The sequence below is a fragment of the Ascaphus truei genome, chromosome 12 (genome assembly GCF_040206685.1).
Source record: "Ascaphus truei isolate aAscTru1 chromosome 12, aAscTru1.hap1, whole genome shotgun sequence".
NCBI classification, from domain to species: Eukaryota; Metazoa; Chordata; class Amphibia; order Anura; family Ascaphidae; genus Ascaphus; species Ascaphus truei.
This window is the reverse complement of record NC_134494.1, coordinates 19,229,382-19,251,840: the sequence shown is the minus strand read 5'-3', so window position 1 is coordinate 19,251,840 and position 22,459 is coordinate 19,229,382. Positions and strand designations below refer to the sequence as shown.

The following is a 22,459-nucleotide window of genomic DNA, read 5'->3' as shown; positions in this document are numbered from 1 at the left end:
TTACTTCAGCTATAGTATCAAGTACTACAGTTGAAAACTGTCCCCCTAAAAAGGTAATTTTTTTGCAGGTTAGGAAGAAATTGTTCTACTGTATGTTCCTTTGCATATTGATACAAGGACCTGTATCTCGTATACATGCTTTTGTGTCATCTCCAGCTTGGCTGCTTCATGTCATTATGGCTATCCTGTTTGATCAAAAATATAATTGTCAAGTTTTGGAAGTCCATTGTGTTCCTTGTCTGTTTCAATGTTTTGTCCTTTAGCTTTCTTCATTCTCCTACATTTTCTGAGCATGCTCTATTTATACAGCACTTTTAACAATGATTATAGGCTAAAGCTGGTAAATTCCGGGCATTATTGAAATCCCTGCTCGCTGGTTGGTTAAAATTCCGGGCATTATCCAATCAGTAATAGCCTGGAATTTTTGGCAGCTTGCCAAGTTTTTCAGCCAATCAGCTTTCAGTTTTCAATCACAAAGAGTGAAATTTGCTCTTAGAGAGGGCTGGTGATTGGACAGAAGGCACCAGCACGGTACTGCCTGCAGAGAGCTCTGCACAGGAGAGTGAGGGAAAGGTTTGTGTGTCTGTGTGTGTTTTGTGGGTGTAAAGGGGCTAGCAGAGTGTTTTATTAGTGTGTGTGTGTTTTGTGGGTGTAGAGGGGGAGCTGAGTCTGTTTTGTTGGTGTGTGTCTGCTGCGTGTTTTGTTGGTGTAGAGGGGGAGCTGCAGTGTGTGTGTCTTCAGTGTGTGTTTTGTGGGTGGAGGAGGGGTGCAGAGTGTTTTGTTGGTGTGTGTGTCTGCAGTGTATGGGTTTACAGGGGACTGTAGTGGGTGTAGGGAAAGGGTTGCTGGTTTGTGTTTTGTGAATGTAGAGGTGGCAGAGTCTGTTTTGTTGATTTGTGTGTATCTCTACAGTGTGTGTTTTGTAGGTGGAGGAGTGGTGCAGAGTGTTTTGTGTGTGTGTGTGTGTGTGTGTGTGAGTGTGTCTGCAGTGTGTTTTGTGGATGTAGAGCTGACAGAGTCTGTTGGTTTGTGTGTGTCTGCAGTGTGTGTTTTGTGGGTGTAGAGGGGGGGCTGCAGTGTGTATCTTCATTGTGTGTTTTGTGGGTGGTGGAGGGGTGCAGAGTGTTTTGTGTGTGTGTGTGTGTGTCTGCAGTGTGTGGGTTTACATGGGGGCTGCAGTGGGTGTATAGGGGGGGCTGCTGGTATTTGTTTTATGGATGTAGAGGGGGCAACTGTCTGTTTTGTTGATGTTTGTGTCTGCAGTGTGTTTTGTGGGTGTAGAGGGGGCTGCAGTGTGTGTGTGTGTGTGTGTGTGTGTGTGTGTGTGTGTGTGTGTGTCAGTGGGTATAGATGGTGGAGGAGGGCTGCAGAGTGTGTTTTGGTGTGTGTCTGTAGTGTGTTTATGTGTTTTGTTTGTTTGTGAGTGTAGAGGGGGGCTGCTGTGTTTTTTTTGTGAGTGTAGAGGGTGGAGGAGGGCTGCAGTGTGTTTTGCGGGTGTAGAGGAGGGGGGCTGCAGAGTGTGTAGGGGGGACTGCAGAGTGTGTTTGTGTATATAGAGGGGGGTTGCAGAGTGTGTGTGTGTGTGTGTGTGTGTATAGAGGGGGCTGTGTGTACAGTATGTACAATTTCCTTTTAATAAACTTGCAGTAAAAGCATAAGAATGTAGACAATCATGCTGATAAAAAATCAATTATGACTACAAAAATGTATAATTCTTATGAAATATTAAAAAAAGTTTTTAAAAGCCTACATTTAGCCTATAATAGTAATAATCCCCTCAGAACAGGGCCTTCAACTCTTCCAGCCAGGGCATTATTGGCCAGTAATGCCCTGTTCTGAGGGGATTATTACTTAAATATGTACTTGCTCGCTGTGCCTATAGGTGTTAGTCTCCCAGATGCAAAACAGGGATAAAACTGGAGCAAAAGAATTGCACCAGATTTATGGACAGTGGTGAGCAAACTGGGGGGATTTTCTTGGGGGGGGGGGGTGCAGCGCTTACAGAGGCCCCGTGCTCTTCCCCACAATATTTAAATAAAATGCTGGGGGAGACAGCGAGAGGCCTTAGTAACTGGATCTTACCTGCTCTCCTGCGGCTTCTGGCAACGAGTCGCCATGACAACGCGGACACAAATGACACTGCGGGGTCAAATGGCAACGCGTTGCCATGGCAATGCGACGTCACATGACTCCGTGACGTCAAACGACGCCGCTGGTAGAAGGTAAGTTGGGAGTTGAGGGAGCAACAGGGGGGGAGAGCAGGCAGGGGGGACCAAACCAAAAAGTTTGCGCACCCCTGCGATAGAATGAGATTTCTTTTATTTACTAAATACAGATGTAGCAAATGTTACCGCAATTTGGTTAAAGCATTGTTTATCTGTAGCGATATAAAAAACAATTGTAAAGAATATACATTATTTAACCCATAATTTCACGTTAACTGGGATTATAACATCTGCTACATCTGTCAAATGTAAATGCAAAATTGCCCAAAAACTAAATACAATTTGAAGCAATAAAAACCGTGTGTTTTTGCTGCATCGCTCTCTCTCTCTCTTTTGCCTTCCTCTCCCCTCTCCTGTCTCCCCTCTCCTGTCTCCCCTCTCCTGTCTCCCCTCTCCTGTCTCCCCTCTCCTGTCTCCCCTCTCCTGTCTCCCCTCTCCTGTCTCCCCTCTCCTGTCTCCCCTCTCCTGTCTCCCCTCTCCTGTCTCCCCTCTCCTGTCTCCCCTCTCCGGTCTCCTCTCCAGCACAAGCTGTATTTTGCCGCGCTTAAGGGAGACACGATTTCTGTCTGTGACTTTCTGGGCTATTTGCAAACTTGCAGCTTAATTAATAGCCCATGAATACAGTATGTCATTTTGTGAGTTTGACTCACTTGTATACAAAACTTGCAGACGACAAGGAATTACTAGGCCAAAATGAAATGACAACACAAACAGACATTTTCACATCGTTTGGCCACGTGTTGGATAAGGCTGTAAAGCGTATGACAAAATACCTATCTATTCGAAAATTGCAGTTATCGCAGTTTAATGAATAGGCAATATACAGCACAGTATATCTAGAATGACCCAGACAGAAAGCAATTCAAATGGAATCTATTGTATGTATGTGAACAAGTTCCAGCTGTCTGCTCATGATAACAATGAGGTTTGTATAATTCCTTCCAACACAGATAATTCATAACTGCACAGTGACCACGTGCATTGGAAACAATGTGGTCACTCTTGAACCAGTGGCATGTCCTTATGTGAAGGAAGTCACCTGTGCTAATGACTTTCCACCCATTCGAATCTACAGTGAAGATGGCTGCTGCTACCAATATGAGTGTGAATGTAAGTACTGTGTCCATAGTAGCTGCATGCCTGATAATCTCATTGATACTCACTGAAAACCAGCACTCATTAGGTGTGTGACTCACTCACTGGGAGTCTGTCTCATGGACTGAGTCTTACTCATTGTAAGGCAATTAGGAAGGTATCTCACACATTGGAAGGCCTCACTCATTTGAAGGGAGCTTCACTCCCTGAAAGTGCAGTGACCTGCAGACTCAGATTGGTGGAGGGGGCCTGTGACATCACCCGCCACTCAAACGCGGAACTGCATTCAACACTACAGGACCCAGAGTGGTCAATCTGCCTGTTTTAATCCGTGAGCATGTGAGTGTAATGCGCTCTTTTGGAACTAAACCCCTCACTGCCAGAGGGACATACCAAATAAGGTTTTGCCAGTCCCTCTGACAGCAAAGGAAACAAGACGTTATCTGAGATCTCTCAAAAGGCATTAACTGTAAGCCAAAGCATACACCTTTCTTAACATACTGGGGGCTTTGTTTCCATTGGAACCAGGAAGCTTTGGTGGTGTGTTCCCTTCCTTGCCTTGCAAGCTTGCATGGGGCTGCAAGCATTCTTAGGCCTCGGACATAGAACAGGCGCGCGAGCGCGTGACGTCACGCGCACCTGCGGTTGCCGAGATCAATGGCCTGCAGGTTTGCGCAGTGGGGTCGTGGTGAGGGCGTGAGCGGTTCACCCTCATTGGCTGAACCGCGCACGTGACTTGGCCGTCGCGCGGCAAAAACAAACAAGTTTGTCTCGCCATGCATTGGTCGCCTCGCCACTCACGCGCACGTGCACGTGCACACATGAATTGGCCTGTATTTGGTTTAGATTTGGCGCGAGCGACGTCGCTTGCAATGTCCGGACCAGTATGGACGCTGTCTTAGGGAGATATGTAGAGACACAGGATTTCAGACACCTCCTGATTTCAGACACCTCCTGATTTCAGATACCCATCCGGTGACCCCTGCCTGCACTGGGGGAGCCATTTCATCATACACTACCATGGGCACATGTTTCCCCTTTTCATAAGGTATTGTACTGTGCTCAGGGGTTGATCTATGATGAATTCATCCATTTTCAAACGTACAATGGTTTTTTTTTTCTGGACCACGTTTGTGAATTATATACATAGATGGTACTGTGTATGGGGATAAAATGCTAAAAATCTAAGTATATCATAACTTTCTTGCTAACTCATAAGGGGAGTTTTGAGAAGTAAACTGTTGATTTCAATTATATAGATATTCTTTGGTAAATCTGGTGCTATTTTGTTTGCCCACTTTGTGACATTTGGGAGATCTTATAAAACACATTTATTCCCAAACTCTCCGGGCTGGGCAAACAACAACACAATATCCCAGTGTTGTTTGTAAGGGATTTTATTCTTGTATAATTTTGTTGGAAATATATGCCATAGTTTTGACCCAGATTCGTGTTTTTATGCACTGGAGCTCTCCTGTGAATTTTGTAAAAATGAATTAATTTTAATAGTATTATTGATTTAGATAAATTCACAGATATAACCTGATTATCCTGCCCAAGGTTAGTCCTTTTGTTGATACACCTGCCTCTTTTCTTGTGTCTTCCAGCTTGTGTTGGCCCTGATGGGAAGCCCAAAATGGTGAGGGATTTTGTCATGTGGTTGGATCAATGGACAGTCGGATCATGCACTTGCTTTGTTGATTATACAAGAATGAGGAAAATCTTGTTCCTATTACAGCCCTATGCTGGCTGTGCTGCGACTCCTTAGAGACATAAAGAAGGATTGGTACTATACATAAGGAGTGTTCCCTATGTAGAAACTACTATACTATTATAATCTAATTACATTTTAGTAAATGGGATTTATCTACAGTATCTACAAGTACAGCTCAACCCCGTTATAACGTGATCCGTTACAACGCGAATCCGTTTATAACGCGATACAAGCATGGCTCTCAATTGGGATCTTAAATACTTTATTGTACAATGCATACAATTGTTCATTATTTCTAACGCGTTCCGCTTATAGCGCGATGTGATTCTTTGGACCCCAAGCACAGCGTTATGAGGGGGTTGAGCTGTATATAGATATATGTAGACACCCAAAACCCAGTACATACGATAAGTCACCAAAACTTTTACATGTAGTAAGTACAGTTTGTCTTTAATGTGCTCTGATTAGCGATAACTTCTGAGCTTCCATTAATATGACTGACTCTGAACATTACACTTACAGCCCACCAGCTCTTTAAAAAGTACTGAAGTAGCAAATAAGTATAAATAATAGCAGATGCAAACAAAATATAATAAAAATCCTATGGTATTAATGAAACACACTAACTATGGAATGGAAATCCACTGTACAATGTAGTGCTGAACTCAACTGTCACATTGTAAACTACCTACTTATTGTGACTTGACCATGTGCCAACAGCTACTCAGATGATTAAAGAAAACAAAACTTTACCTTCTCCGTTCACAGCCTGGAGAAACCTGGATTAGCAACTGCAATCAGTGTGTCTGCATGGCTAACACAAGCACTGTGCAATGTGAGCCAATTCAGTGTCCCCAGCCTGCCGATGTCACATGTAACATGGAAGGTTACATCATAGTCCAGGTGCCAGTTCCAGAACAGCCATGCTGTCTGATGAACAACTGTCGTAAGTTGGGCTTCCCTTGTGGTTTAAGGAACGTAACTCTGGTGTCTACATGTCTCGTGCTCACCTTGAGACAAGGTCAGGTTTTGAAATTGAAATGACACATTCCAACTGGATGAAGCTTCTCTTTTAACATGAGATTTTGCTCCGTGGGCATCCTTAGATTTTAAGGTTTTATACATCAACAATTCCAATATCAAAGTCAGGAATGGAAGAACATCCTAAGGTGATCAAGAGACAGCAACTCTATATATCTCAGCCTCATCTCCGGCTTGTAAGGAGCAATCGATTTATATGAAATGAAAAACACAGGAAGAGAGAAAAAAAATCTATAGCGCAGTCATTTATTAAATTAGAACTATACAGTATATAGAAACTATCTACTGGATTTCTTCCAAGTCTCTCAACTCCTGCCCAACTTGCAGGTTCCTCCTGCCCCGCCCAACTTGCAGGTTCTTCCTGCCCGTCTTTGATAGCTAAACTTTAAGACAGAGAGCTCCAGGCTCCACACTGTTCTGCAATACTACACACCCCAGAATCAGCAGTAGGCTAGGCTTACCTCTATGTGTTACACAGTCAATACTGCTTCATCAAGAGTGTGTTGGCAAAAAAAAGTGTTCCTAATTCAGCTTCAACCAATATAAATATAGTTGGAAAAGCAAAAAGGATTATATCCCATAGATGAAAATTCCAATTGGTGTAAATATGAAAAAGTATAACATCTTAATAATGGAATGGGACGTTTGGCCATGGCCAAAGTGCCGCCGGCGGTCCAGCGCCACTACAACTTACCACCGGGCAGGTCGCTGCTTGACATTTCGCTGTGCGCGCTCCGCCCACATCTTTAAATCTCAATGCCGCTCCAGGCATTGAAATTTAAAGATGGCATCGGGGTCGGAGCGCACGCTTTGTTCGCGGCCAAACGTCCTAGGCCGCCTTAATAAGGTGATAAACAGTACACCTTTAAAAATAATACAAGTATAATACAATATAAGAAATAGAAATGGACAATAAGCAAATAATGGAGAAAAGTAAAAAAAAAAAAATAACAATAATATATACCTATCTATTGGGTTGTATTTAAAGAAAATATCTTAAAGGTAAAACCGGACCAGCCAAAAATAAAGTAATGATAAACATTGATGCAGATACTACATGTTTGATCAAATGTAAGCCAGCACTTACATATATAATACATATGTATATAATAGATAATATAACATCTAAAAAATGTAGAACAATATAAAAAAATGAACTAAATAAACCACCTCAATCTCCTAATTTTTGCCCAGATCCACAGAACTCCGTTATTTACTCAACTGAGGTTAACGCATCGTTAGGTGCTAACCTGGAAAAGCCCCCAAAATGAGTGTTAAGGCCTCTCTTATTGCTAAGCTGGCCTACAGTTAACAAGACAGTTCAAGTTAACACGGTGACGAGGGAGCCTGATGGTTACCGACACCCTCGATCCTCAGTTGATTGCATTCTTCGATGAGTATTTCTTCTTTAAACCACTTTCTTCTTCTGTTTTCTTTTTTCCATCTGTTCCTCTAGACGGCTTCTATCTTCTTTCTTCAGCCCTTGCTACAACATCCAGTTTTCTGTGAGAGCACTGGCCTTGTTTAGGGGCTAGGGCTGTCGCAGAAGACCTGTCATGGCATCACATGTTACAGCAACCAATGCTTGCTATAACATGTGCTTGCCACCTTTACTTGTGACATCACAGATTTTGCCAACCCAGGTTGCCTGGTTGCCTAACCCCTTTCATGTCATAGCAGTTGTACCGCTATCCTATACAATGGGTATTAAGGTCATTAGAGTGTCTGTATTAATCTCTTGACTACCGTAGTGACCATGAAGGCATGCATGATGCATGTCTTCCTGGCCACAATGGCTTTTAAGCAGTTATTACATTTTTATTGGCAGAGAAAATAAGAGAGCACAGGATCAGATATAGTAATAGAAGATATAAACACGCACAATTATGAATCCAGTTATAAGAGTTAAACAGCAGGATATCCTGAGATAAACAACAGGATATCACTAGAGGTGGTGTAACAAAAGTGTTGGTGATATATTGGCAGTAATACTCACACGGCCATGTGTAGCACAAGGGTTGTAAATGATTTCTTTAGGGTGTTCCTTTCTCTGTTGTGTCTTTGGTTTGCTGTAGTTGTTGGCAGATCTCCTCAGACTTTGTAGTGCGTCTGTCTCTCCAGACCCAAGTGCGATCTCCCAGTACAAATGGCACAACGGAGAGAATATAAAACGTAATCTGGCGGCGACAGCACTTCTCGGGTTCACCACGGGTGCAGCCGTGCCTCTGCTACTGCGTCCGGTATTAGCCGCCGAGTCTCAAAATAGCACACAAAATGGAGCGACACGTTTCGCAGAACCTTCTGCTTCCTCAGGCTCGATCGTGAAGCAGAAGGTTCCACCGTGGATCTGGGCCATATACTTTTTTCATGGCTAGAGTCTGCAGGGAATGAATCCAATAGACTTTTCTCTTACATACAGTAGTTCCATAAACCTATTTCCCTGTCGTTTTGGGGGATTTTTTGGTCTACATTCCTATCAAAATAATATCATGGGAATTTTTTCATGTGAAGATAAAAAGTGTCTTGAGACACCATGAGTTTTGATGCCTTTAGAGATATTAGTATTGTGCTCAAGGAATCTTATTCTTGTTGGACATTTTGTTCTCCCAATATACTACCGTTTAAGTCTACATTTGACTATTTTCCAGTATAGTATGACAGCTTTGACAATTTCCACCAAACCCTTGGATTTATTTGGTAAACCAAGACTTATTTATATATTTTTTACTTCACTCCTCAGAGTGAAGTAGAGAATTTTGGCTTTTCTAAAAACTAAATCTGTCTGTTGTAAAACCTTCAGGCTTGAAGATTTTGCAATGTATTATCTTTTGGGATACAGGGGGTTCCCATGGGTCCCAAATACTGGGTATAACCTGCTGAAATAATCCACAAGTTTTCACATTGAAGACCACTCCGTCCTTCCTTCCAGATACCTTAATAGCTATGCCACTATATTGTAAAGAGCATTAGGACTTCACTTAACTATTGTTTATCTTCTTGCAGGATGTGACGTCAGATACTGTTCCAACGTTATCAACAGTTGTGCTCTTGGATTCGAGGTAGTCACTACTTATGCGGAAGGAGACTGCTGTCTATCTCAAATCTGCCGTAAGTAACAAAGTCTAAAGCCTCAGAATCCCTGAGAAGGAGTCTTGGGTTCCCCTAAAATTGATGAGTCCGTCCTAAAACAGAGGAAAATACGTGACAATATTATTCAAAGCTTGATGTTTTAAAAGTCTCCTGATTTCCAAAGTGGTGTACCAGATTTGTCAGCAAGGACATTGTAATAGAAAGCAAATGGTCTGTTAATGTGTTAATCTTTCATCTTTTATTTTTTTTTCTAAAAGGACCCATGAATGTTTGTGTAGTCAACGAGGCTGTGTTTCAGGTGAGCAGATGGAAGCATGCATGGGTTTTTACATACTGTAGGGAGCCACAGGGTGGAGATGTTTCAATACAAAGAAAAATGGGTCTCTGTGCATCATTTTACTTCATGTCCATTGCTTTCTCCATCCCTAACAGCCAGGGCAACCTATTCCACCCACTAACAATCCTTGTGAAGATTGTAGGTGCACAGATGAGAAGGATGCCGTGACCATGCTAAACCTGGTGGTTTGTAAGCCCATCTCTTGCATTACTGATTGCCAACAGGTCAGTTCAACTTCTGTGCAGGGGTCTGAAGAATGGATGATCTATAGAAAAATAAAATAGTCCTTTGACTCTCTCCCAACTCTCACCATGGCAGGGCTTTCAGTACAAGACTATAGGTGGAAAGTGCTGCGGTGAATGTGTGCAGGTGTCTTGCATTATGAAGATAGATGATGGCACAACCATCGTCATTCAGGTACTTAGCCCTTGTACATCTCCCTATGTCTCACTGACAGCTCAAAGAACTACCGCCCTTGTCTGTGAATTTATGGGATGGTGAAGGAAAGAAAAACATGCTATACTTTGTGGTCATTTGTATTACTACACCACAAGTTTGCTAGTAATTACTTGAAGAAGAAATACAACTAAAAGCTCAAAAACCTTCTAAAGATAGTGTTAGGTTAACTTAGTGTCCCAAACTGGGAAATCTATCAAGAAAAGTTGACCTATCATGAAAGCTTTACAAAGTCAGTTTCTATTTAAAGTTTGTATTAAACAAAATCAATGATACTATTGCATTTAATAAATCTGTTTAACAAATAAGTTTGATCTCTGTATGTGATTCCAAGCCTAAGATCTTACTATTTTAAGTTTAAGAATATTAAATACCTAGATATTGCAATATCTTTGATAACCTCGTTGCTTCATAGTTTGAAGAGTTGATAAAGAAAGAGGTCCAGAAGAATTGTATATGAATAAATGCCTATCGTTACTGTACTTCCAAATTCAAAATAAATAAAGATTTAGCGGGCTTCACTGTTCCCCTAGATACCTTAACAAACCCACTTCACCTTAACTAGTACAAAAAGAAATACCAAATGCATCAAACAAATGGGAGGTAAAAACATTCAAATGAATGCAACGTTTGATTGATTTTTTTTATAACTCTTTTGCACCAGTGTTCCCCAGCATTTTTAATCTAAACACTTCGATAAATAAATAAAAATCCTTTGTTAAGCAAGAAGTCACATGCAATATGGACTTGTTTTCACAGCCTGGAGAGACTTGGTATGCTCCTGGTAGTAACTGCTCATACTATCAATGTCAGAAAATCAATGAACAGCATGTACTGATCAGCAGACAGCGATCTTGTGCCGTCTCCAGTCCACGTGACTGCAAACTGGTAAGTTTCTTCCTTATCGGTCACTTCTTCATTGAGTCACTGGTGATGGGCCAATGCTGACTTTAGCTCCTCTTATTTCCCTTCTGGTTTCACAACCACTGTGATTTTCATTGGGTCAAAGAGATTTGAAGATAAGCACGCTTCCAACGTTCGGGGACTGTTTTATTCTGAGTATTTCACTCTCATATTCTTTTTTTGTTTTGCAAACACAGGGATATGAGTACAAGATGGTAGCCGGAGAGTGCTGTGGAACATGTGAGCAAGTGAACTGCACAATGCAGCTGGAAGACCAGTCTACTAAAGTTTTGCAGGTATCGGCACATACCCATTACATTTTAAATTGATAAAAGATATGAACAAGCAAGTGGTCTACCAAAGACGTTATTTCACATTTTCAGCTCATCCATTGTTATCTTGAATCCATAAAACCAAGCTTGTAGTGGCCCGTACAAGATTAGGATTTCCTAATGCATTCTCGTTATAGATATATTCATACCATGGATTTTATTACAGTGGGTGTAATTTGCACAACCAATCCCTCTCACGTTGAGCAATACAAAGCAATTCTGGCCCTGGCACTTCAAAGCAGGATTAGGGGCCATGCTACTATAACAATAGTGAATGCATTCCCTGGCCTAAGCGCCTGCGGGGTATAATGCCCTCTACCCTCCCCAAACACCAACAAAGAAACGTATACAGTAGGTGCGGGTTGGTATTGTAAAAATATTAGAAACCTTTCAAAATAATTGTTACATTTGGTAGCTACTTATATGCTGCTGAGTATTTTCATGTTATTGTACATCCAAGGTGTCTATGTCTATAGAATGTACCCTAAGCATGTTCTCACTCAATCCTTCCAGCCTGGAGAAGCCTGGTATCCACCTAATGAACGATGTCTCCACTTTGAGTGCAATCAAATTCTGGATCAGTTTCATTTGGTATCCCTGGTAGTAAGCTGCCCCAGCGTTGAGTGTGCTCCTGTACGTTCCTTTTTATATCTATACAGTATATTGTTTGGGGCTTATATGGTATCATTGGTGGTGGTGTCAAGCGAAGTAGTAGTTTAGTGGCTTCTGACATTTGTCCTTGGGCAGCTCTTGTTGTTGCTCCATGTTTGAATATGGACAAGTCTCTTTGACTTCCATTCTGCTGCATTTACTAGTTGTGATAAATATGTATGAATAGATTGTTATTGTTAGCTAAGGTACCTACGTTTATGATAAGGAGACGTGGGCAGTTTCATCCCATTCTCTGACTCTCTCTTGCCTTCTTCAGGGGTTTATGTACAAAGAGAATATTAGTAATTGCTGTGGAGAGTGCACTAAAGTGTCTTGTGCGATGAAGATGGAGGACAACACAATAAAAATCTTACAGGTAAGGCCCAACTTTTCATATTTCTCTTATTACGACTTACCACAGTTAATATCTTGCTGACAAAAAGTAACAGTATCCACCTTAGCGAAAAATAAGCAATAACATCAGATACCTTGTTAAAATCACAGTTTGGAAGAAATTAAAATAAGTGGAATGAAATTCATAAGCAATGAAAACAGATTTAGGATGGGCCCTAATCTTGTTTCTTATCTCTTTGAGCCTGGAGACACCTGGACACCACCAGGAAAGAAATGTCTCTCATATAGGTGTGATGACACGTTTGAGTTGGTGGCTACAAAGATCATCTGTGCTGAGTTTGATCCCACAAAGTGCGAGGAGGTATGGTCCTGCTTTCTCACCAAATGTTTTAATATAAAGGATAACGCCAGGGCCTCCATACACACGAAGCTAAAGTTCGCACGGACCAAAAAAATTTAGTTGGAGGCTTTTGTTCTGGTATGTCAACTCTGAGCCACATAAGAGTTCATATATGGGCTCTAGTACAAAACCAATGTGTATGATTTCACCAAGTAGGGATTTTGTTTGCCTTCTTCTAGATCTGTAGAAATATCTCCCCTAGAAAAGCAATGTTGATCCTTTGCTGTATGTTAGATTTATCTGCATCCATTCCCCTTTTGGTACAGATGGACCTTCTCATGTATTCCCTAAGCCTACCACCGTCCAGATTTAAAGTAGTTCGTGAACTCTTATTATAACATTCATATAGAGAAATGCTTTCACCTTCCCCCTGGTTAAAACCCTTATGGCCTAGATGTAATAATGACAATTATTGTACCCATGAATGCCCTATAGCAGGGTATACACAGCATGATTTAATGCAATATTCCTGAAGTAACTACATTCAAAGCGCTGGAATGCATGCCAACATGTGAGATATCCATGATGGTGTTATTGCGTTAAATAGTACAATAATAATGGCCACATTGAAAGTTTCTATAATATATCTCTTTTCCATCCTTTTTTCATTGGTAGGGAAGCCTCACCAGGTTCAGCTTTTTTTTAATTATTTTTTTTTTAAACATCCCAATGAAAAAGTAAGACTTGTTTGGGCCAAGTCTTCTAATCTGGTGTCATTTAGTTATCACCCATAACATCTCACACTTCTCTTTATCATTCATCTTCCCTTACTTACAACAGGGTACTATAACTATGGCTGATGATGGCTGTTGCCAGGTCTGCGATCCTCTACGTAAGTGCACGATGGTCTGCCCTCTGTCTCCTATCTACCATGAGATCTCTGTGCCGGGCAAGGTCTAAAATGTGCTATGGGGGATGTGAAAGCCTCCATTGAATGAATCTTCCCTTTTAATACCAACGAAAGCCCTCCTCCTGGATGAACATCTCAGGCTGATCAGAAGAAAGGTCCAGTTGTAGCCAAGGTTATTGCACTCGCTCATAATGCAGAATAACGTTTTATAATGCAGGTTATAAACTAAAACGCTGATAATCCCTTCAGTTCCGAAAGCTGATTGGCGGATTTCAGGGTGTTATTCATCCAGTAATGCCCGGACTTTTTGGCGCCTTGCCAAGATTGGGATTCTAGCCAATCAGCTTTCAGAGCTGTCAGACATGGGGAGTGGAGAAGAGGCATCAGCAGTTAGACACAGACTCCTCCACCGCGCTGCCTGCATGTGATAGAGAACTCCGCACAGGAGAGAGCCCGAGGAGAAAGGAGTGACTGTGTGTGTAAGTATAGAGCAAGGGATGGGGCTGCACTGTGTGTTTGGGAAGATGGGGGGCTTCAGTGTGTCTGGGTGTGTGTGGAGGGAGACTGCAGTGTATATTGTATGTTTGTGTGTATGTATGTGTGTGGAGAGGGGGTCTGTAGTGTGTGTGGCCTATATTATCAGAGACAGTCCTGGTCTTACATTTATTCAGTGCATATCACCGTTGGCTGATGACAACAAGGACAACTTTCTTTTACCTGTCTCTTTTGTGCGTGTTAACAATAAAAGAAACTGCATTGTAATAAAAAATAAATAAAAAGATAATGAGGACACTGTGTGCAGACGTTGGACTAACCCCTTCCCTGCTGGAGTCCCTTGCAATCAACTGTATTTGCACACAATGTAAATTGAGCAATGTATTTGTATTGTATGGGGCCTATTTTTGAAGTCTCTTGGAGCCACACAATATCATCAGATTTCTCAAAGAAACACATTCAATTTAAAGCTGTTGTTGTCCTAGTTTAGCAGCTATGTACAGTATAAAGGCAAAGTTTGCTTACAAGCACCGTATTTTAAATGAGCTACTTGCTGCTACTGTATAGTTCGTTAATCAAGTTTCATTCAGAACATTAGATAACGAGAATTAGGCCATTATGCTTTCTTTACGTTGATACATCTCCCCCATAGACTCCCACAGTGTGTATTTTGTCATCTGTGCAATTCAAAACACGTCTTCGTTCTTTTAGCCCCTGTGAAAAAGTGTGATATGATCCAACAATCCACCCGCATTAAATCTGGTGATTGCGAATCTAACGAGACTGTGGAACTACCTTATTGTGCTGGAAATTGCCAATCTTCATCCAGGTAAGTACCATCAGCAATAGGTCATCATTATATACTGATACAGCTCAACCCCATTATAACGCGATCCGTTACAACGCAAATCCGCTTATAATGCGATGTCCGCGTGGCTCCCAATTTTCGTACTTATGAATACTTTACAACACGATTATTGGTATCTTAAAAACTGTATTGTACAACGCATACAATTGTACATTATTTGTAACGCGATCCGCTTATAACACGATGTGATTCTTTGGACCCCAAGCACAGCGTTATAAGGGGGTTGAGCTGTACTTAGTATCATCATATACAGCATTATGTTTAATATTATAAATGTTTTGTAGTTCACTGGGTGGAATTTATCACTTTCCAGGCTGCAAAACTGATACAAGAAGTGGTGAATAAAACAGCAACACATTTATCACGAAGCGAATACTATTGAAAGCAATAGGATATTTTCTATTATAAACCTATGCTGCTGTTTTTTTTACACCAGTTGTGTATCTGGGAGACTTTGCTTCATATTTACAAATGGCCTTGCATTTTAAAATTGTTTCCCAAAATTATTATATTGATTTAACTGCCAAGCATTGCGGCTTTTGGCCATTGTGGTGCTGGAATGGAATTCAGTGTGAGTGTCAATGTGCCAAAGAGTTAAAAGCCCAAGGTTGTTAAGGCTGAAAGATATTTGGTGCCCCACTTTTCACAGCTGCAGTATGTTATTCTCTTTGTCATTTATATCGGGATTTCTCATAGGTACTCCATGCAGACCGGCGTGATGGACAATGAATGTACCTGCTGCAGGATATTAAAGACAAGTATGAGGGAGGTGACACTCACCTGCCCTAATGGCAGCTTTGTGATCTACACTTACAAATACGTGGAGAAGTGTGGCTGTAGTATCCTCGAATGTAAAGAACCGAACCCGTTTCCGGCAAATACATAGAAAACTAGCACGCTTCAATGGTATCATAGGATCCAACGGCAGTGATAATGAGAATATCACAACATATCCCACTGTACTGTGCCAACATGAGCAATAACTCACGCTACGTCTGGACCACCTACAATCCATAGCAAAACCAGTTAGAAGAGGAGGTATGCCAAGCTAACCAACATAACATCTCTGATATACTAAGCTCAACTGTTCAATGTGCTTTGCTGACATTTTGTTATTGATCGTGTCTTATCAATGAGTAGTTGACAACTAAAACCCTGTAGAAATTGAGATTCTTTAGATATTAGTGCTACACATGTACATGATCAGTAGCATCTTCCTCTCGTGGAATAGGAGGTGACCTTATCCATGGCGATCCAATAAGTGAACCTACTGTAACCTCTTAAGCCTTCCAGGAATCCTGCAAGCTTAGCACTTTCTTATCATAATACGAAGAAGCCACCAACCTTACAATGTTATAAAAAAATGATGTCAATGTTGGGAAATTTAGTGTAGTACCTACTTCTAATGGCTTAATAAGAGGGTGTCTTATACATGAAATTTCAGGAAGGAGATGGTCAAACAAAGCTGACTCCAAAGAGTACAGTAAGTGAGGCACCGTCTTATCCCATAAGAGGATGATGCTCCTAACCTTAAAAAGTGACTGTGAATCATGCTAAAATTAAACAAAAGAAAAATATATATCGTGTAAGTCTGATTATTCCGTCATAACGCTCCAATGTCACAGTGACCTGCAGCTACTGTACTTCTCTCCAGCTTTGAAAATAGAGTCCATCTGAATGTCCCTTGTTGTTAAATGTAACTGCTTCTTATGACTCCTCCCTAATTCGCCCACTTGATCCCCATACATTTCTAAAACTTTCTAGAACTCTTCCCCTAGCCAGGTACGCAAACAAACTAATGTATTGTAAGTTAAACAGTAACCAACTGAGTACAGTACCGATAAAGAACACTTGTGAGCACATTTACATGTGAAGAACAGCTTGCAGGGGATTACAGTGGCCAAAGCAAGATATTATTATGCAGGGGATTGGGAGATTTGTGGATTTTGGGGCGAAAAAAGGGTGGATTCTGACAATGTTGCGCAGAAGAATGGTCTGGTGAAGTTCTGAATGTGGAGTATGAAGTAGAGGGAGGAATCAAAGATAACTCCTGGGTGTGAGCTTGGGGTACTAGAGTCATAAGTGGAATCATTAATGTTCACAATGAATGTTGTGTGTGAAAAGAGCAGAAGTTCTGTCTTAAATATATTAAGTCTGAGGTATTGGTAGGATAATTCAGGAGAAGATAGCAGAGAGGCATTAGGTGACATGGTTTTGGAGGGAGAGATAGAAGTCTGGTGAAAGATTTTAGTATCACCCACATAAAGATGATGAGAAAAACTAAAAGAGTATATTAATTCACCAAGTATAGAGGGAGAAGAGGGGACGTCCATGTACAGAGCTCTGCGAGGCCCCAACAGAAAGTGGGAGTTAAGAGTTGGTGGTACCAGCGAGGGAAGCACTAAAGGATGGGTTGGACAGATTGGAAGTGAATCAAGAGAGAGCTGTGTTACAAAGACCAAATGATTGAAGGGTATGGAGAAGGAGGGGATGATCTACAATGTCAAAGGCAGCAGAGAAATCACGTAAAATTAGCAACGTTCCTTGGATTAGTTTGTTAAAGGTCATTGGCTACTTTCGCTAGGGCGGTCTCAGTGGACTGGTTTAGGGTGAAATCCAGATTGGAGTGTGTTGAGACAGAAAATCTAGTATGTAGTTGTATACAAGCCATTAATTTGGAGGCAGAATAGAGAAGGGTAATAGAGTAGTAAATATACCTAATGGGAAAGAGGGGGGATGGGGAGGGAAGGTGATTGCCCTGCTCGGCTTGTTCCGTATAGGATATAGTAGTAAGGTAGGTACGGTGCTCTGGGATATGTAAACTGACAATCTACCAAAGAAAAAGAACCCAGTGTAGGAAGCACTCGGTTACCAGAAGGTGAGTATATGAATTATAATTAAAAATAATTAATAAAATCCAAGTTAAAATAAAGTGCACAAAAAGACAAACTCATAACAAACACAAGACTAGAGAAATTGCCTAATTAATGGTGTATCAAGACAGTTGAGACTATGTATATTGCAGAGTTCCGCAATATAAGGCTGCGGCCATGCTGCCGCTGAGCTCGCTCATGCTTGAGAGCGGTGACGTCACCAGCTCTCCAAGCATGAGCGATCGGCTGTCCTGCAATAATTTTAGAGCAGGAGCGGGGGGCGTGGCTGTTAAGGGAGGGAGCGTGTCATTGGCTGGACCGTGGATGTGTCTGTGTGTGTCCCTCCATTTTCTCTCTCCCACTTCCCTCCTCTCTCCCCCCCTTCCCTCCTCTCTTTGCCCCTTTCCTCCTCTCTCTCCCCCTACCCTCCTCTATCTCCCCCCTTCCCTCCTCTCTCTCCCCCCTTCCCTCCTCTCTCTCCCCCCCTTCCCTCCTCTCTCTCCCTTCCCCTCTCTCCCCCCCTCTCTCTCTCACTCACTCTCTCTTTTCCCCTCTCTCCTTCCCCCTTTCTCTCCCCCCCTTCACCTCTCTCCTCTCCCTCCCCCCTTCACATCTCTCTGCTCAGCCCCCCTCCCCCTTCCACTTCTCTCCGCTCAGCCTATACTGCCTCTCTCCCAATACTTAGCCTATACTGCCTCTACACAATAAGGTCATGTGAACTAGTTTCCCTACCTTGAGTAATCTGTGACTCTATTATCCACTGCGACAGCATTCATTTAATAATTCTGACATCTATGTCAGTTGCTTTCTTATATTGTGGAACTCTGCAATATATACTGTATAGTCTCAACTGTCTTGATACACCCTTAATTAGGCAATTTCTCTAGTATTGTGTTTGTTATGGGTTTGTCTTTTTGTACACTTTATTTTAACTTGGATCTGATTAAAAATAATTTTTAATGGCTACGGGCAGAGATTCAGAAATTTTGGCTTATAATACAAGATTTAATAAAAGAGGTCACAGACCTCACAATTACCATTGACCCACTGACCTTCCTATTGGGCAGACCAATAGAGGAAATTGATCGCCCAATATGAAAATTAATCTCCTTCATTCTCACAGCAGCGAGATGCTCAGTTGCGTCCTCATGGAAGAAGGTATCGCCCCCCACAAAACAAAATGTAAAGAAAAGACTCAATGAGGTCATGATAATGGAAAAATTTACGGCCTTCCTCAAGAGCTCGACGGAAAGTTTCTATAAAATATGGGAGCCCTGGCTAACCCACTAACCTAAACCAAAACATATCTTGCTAAGTAATATGAACGCGGAGGGGCCTTAGGGTATGGATGAAAAAGTCCTGCCGGTCGAGAGGGGGGGGGGGGACAACTCCCACCTCCACCTCCCCCTTCCCCGATTTCCCCCCACACCTCTTTTTCCCTTCTCACTCTTTTTCCTCCTATCCAGGCCTCTGGACCATGACGTGGTCCTAGGGTCATCCCCCCAGGGGTGACACCCCGACCCCTCCACTACTTGAACAAGGAAAAATATTATTGTATTAGGCCATATTTGTAATGCAATGTATGTAAACCTAAATATGCCTAATAAAAAAAAATATATATTTTTTTAATTATAATTAATATACTCACCATCTGGTAACCGAGTGCTTCCTAAACTGGCTTCTTTCTCTTTGGTAGATTAATAGAGTAGTTGCTGGAAGGAAATGCTGGATTAAGAGTGCCAGGCAACAGACAGGATATATGTTTAGTATGTGGTGTCAATGTTCCAAATTGACAAACGGGGTTCATTTGATAATAAGTAGTTTATTGCACAGTATGATCATACTCATTCAAAAGTCTATCAGACTCTCTCTGCCAGGGATTGTCCAGGCAGCCTCTTTATACATTTAATTTCCTTTGTTCAAAATGTGTTACTAGGCAGATTATACTAACCACTCCTTAATTCTTAAACCAATCATTTTACAGATCATTAAACCTTGTTAAAACTGGCCTGAAACAGCCATGAATATGTACCTGGTATACACTATCACAAGAATGTGGGCGTTACTTTAGTCACAGTCGTAAATCTACTTAGAAGCGAAAACCTCCCATCCACCAGACACACATCTTGCACACAAAATGGATACTAGAGACATTACTGACTTTACAAAATGGAAACTGAACATCGCTTTCAATCCTTCTCCAGAGATCCCCCAAAGTCCATTTCAGTAATATATCAACAGTATCTTCATTTCAGCAATATTATTTCGTCAGTGGTGTGCACCGGATTGGTGACTTCCAAGTCATGAAGTTTATTCCAATGGCCTATAGCATAGCAGAAGAGATGATCTGTGTAATTAAAGCCTGGATCAGAGTGGGCCATGAATAGCAGTGCCAGGAAACAGGCAGAGGTCAGTACATGAGGATGAGGCAGGAACGGGTCAAGATAGGCTAAAGTCAGGGGCAGTCGGCAGACAAGAACAAGTTCAGGACAAGCTGCAGACAGGAACATATCAGGTCAGGATAGATTGGAGAGACTCAGTGTAACGGTGAAGGGGTTAACCAGGCTCACTTATAAAGGTTTATCCCACTTGGTTACCCCTGATCCATGTGTTGAGGTCCTAGAGTGTCAGCTCTTGGACTCAGATGTCCTAAATGCATTACTGTGACAGTGTGCAAATTATGCGACATTAAAGATTTATGTGTGTTTTGCCTTTCCTGGGATGCTGGTCCGGTAGATTTCTAGGCTGTAAGTTTCAGGGTTTGTCGGAGAAAGTCTTTACAGAATGTGTCTATTTATCAGGGTTCCAGAGTTATGGGATACCCTAGGAGTTGGACCCGAGAATCGAGTGAGATTCTCGGATGCAGCGAAGCACATTGTTCCGGGCAAACTCTGACTCTGAAAGCGCTATTACGACTCACCGCCAGGATTCCTGCTGCAGCATCTTCCAGACAAGGTAAACGGGCATGAAGGTGTTAATGTATACCTGCAATCATACACGGGGTCCCTAGAATAAAGAGAGATCCCTAGTATAAGGAGAGGTACCCAGATACATGCCAAGGTACCCTGGACAAGGGCTTCAGGGGGTACTCCAGCTATGTGATAAAGCTGAGATTGATTTCTTGTGTGTAAAAGTTTTAAAAGTCAATGGTAAAGTGTGCCAAGAATGAGGCTAGTGAGTGTAGGCAATATATACACTCACTGCATCCCTGACACCAGAACAGAGACCTATATATTTTAGCACACATAAGACAGGACACAGTATATTTTATTAAAGAGTTATATTTAATAGGTATATGTACTGATAACCTGTGAATGAACTGTGGGATTTCCAAGTCATGGATTCCAAGAGACCAGATGGCTACCAAGCTTGGTGCCTATGAGTCTGTGCGGAGTCCTGACTTGAAAGCCTCAGGGATGCCAAGCTGTTAGAACAGGAGGGATACTGCAGTTCTGCTTGAGTACCCACATCCTGGGCTAACACAGGGCTATCTGGCCACCATTTGCCAGAACCCAGACTCTATGGAGCCTGAACAGCGGGTGGGCTCAGTATGCAAAGAGGCAGCAGTGCCAGGTTGGCGCATGTTTCTCCTATCAGGTTGACGCATGCCCCTTGGCAGACTGAGAAAAGGTGCCCACCCGGCTTTACAATACCAGCAAATCGGCAATTGGCTGGCAGGAGAATTCCCACACTCTGATAGGCTGTAGAGGTTTGTGAATGGGACACTGAAACCCATAAGGAGCCTTGCAGCCAATGAGAAGAGATTCCAAGCGCCAGACCAACAGTGACAAATTCAAAGATGCTCTGTACTGAATAGACGTGAGCTGGCTTCAAGGATTTTCAAAAGTTTCTAAGTCCCGCTTTTGAGAACGTAGCGATTGCGTCTGGCATTGCATCCCGAAATCAGTTCCAGGACTTTCATGAGTACCTACCGGTCAAGGAAAAGGGCTCCTACAGAAGTAATTTTTGTGAAATTCGTTTAGAGGATAGATTTATTCGTTAGCCCCGTTCCCAGTAAGTGTGTTCACCCTGTAAATTGTGTTACATTGTGTGTATGTCTTTTCCTGAAATAAATGACAATTTATTTTACCTCCTTGCTTTGCGCAATCAATGATCCCGGTATAAAAAGGTGTTGATAAACCTGGTCTCCCGTGACACTCAGGACAGAGAAAGACTAGAAAGATCTGGAAGAACCATGATGATCCAGCCAACAATACAAGCTGGGATTCATGCAGGGGAAAGAAAGGAATGCCAGGAATCGGGTTAGGGCAGCCAGTGAACAAGAGCACCGGAACAGGTCAGGATTTAAGCAGGCTGCCTACAGGAACACTTCTTTTTTACACTTGCCTACAGGAACGTCAGAACCTGAATCAGGCCGGCTGCAAAACAGGAGCACCAGGAAATCAGGATCAGAACAAAGTACCATAGGAGCAGGCAGGAGCGTGGACAAATCAAGCCAAGGTCCGGGCAGACTGCAGGCTGGAATATGGTTAAGGCTAGTGGATCTCAGAGCAGGCTTGAAACCAGAGCGAGGTCAGAGGGGGCTGAGGTCAGAGCATACTGCAAGTGAGAGCAGTGTTGGAAGCAGAAGTGAAATCAGAACAGGCTGGGGTCACAGCAAGCTGCATACCAGACAGATCAGAAAAACACACAGGCAGTAAGCTAGAACAATGTGGCAGAACTACATTGATATGGGGAGAAAGGAGCACTCACAGAATAACAGCCACGGTACACATAAGGATTTGTAGCGAAACGATCTATGTTGCACATCTTAT

At 42.2% G+C, this 22,459-nt stretch overlaps 1 protein-coding gene across 1 annotated transcript; it reads left to right on the top strand.

Moving 5' to 3' along the window:
- Positions 1–510: 510 nt before the first annotated feature.
- LOC142463954 (intestinal mucin-like protein) lies at positions 511–16,351 on the top strand. Its single transcript, XM_075566870.1, has 16 exons — positions 511–573; positions 3,176–3,335; positions 4,928–4,959; positions 5,803–5,980; positions 9,079–9,183; positions 9,423–9,463; positions 9,598–9,726; positions 9,821–9,919; positions 10,718–10,846; positions 11,059–11,157; positions 11,707–11,826; positions 12,122–12,220; positions 12,440–12,559; positions 13,379–13,430; positions 14,655–14,772; positions 15,508–16,351. Exons 3-16 carry the CDS (start codon positions 4,957–4,959, stop codon positions 15,695–15,697), a joined length of 1,482 nt encoding a protein of 493 aa, XP_075422985.1. The 5' UTR covers positions 511–573; positions 3,176–3,335; positions 4,928–4,956; the 3' UTR covers positions 15,698–16,351.
- The last annotated feature ends 6,108 nt before the right edge of the window (positions 16,352–22,459 follow it).

What these genes read in the sequence shown, in the direction of transcription:
- LOC142463954 (XM_075566870.1), top strand. An exon ending in GCACAACCATCGTCATTCAG is followed by an intron (nt 9,920 to 10,717) that starts GTACTTAGCCCT and finishes TTGTTTTCACAG; the next exon opens with CCTGGAGAGACTTGGTATGC. An exon ending in GTCCACGTGACTGCAAACTG is followed by an intron (nt 10,847 to 11,058) that starts GTAAGTTTCTTC and finishes TTGCAAACACAG; the next exon opens with GGATATGAGTACAAGATGGT.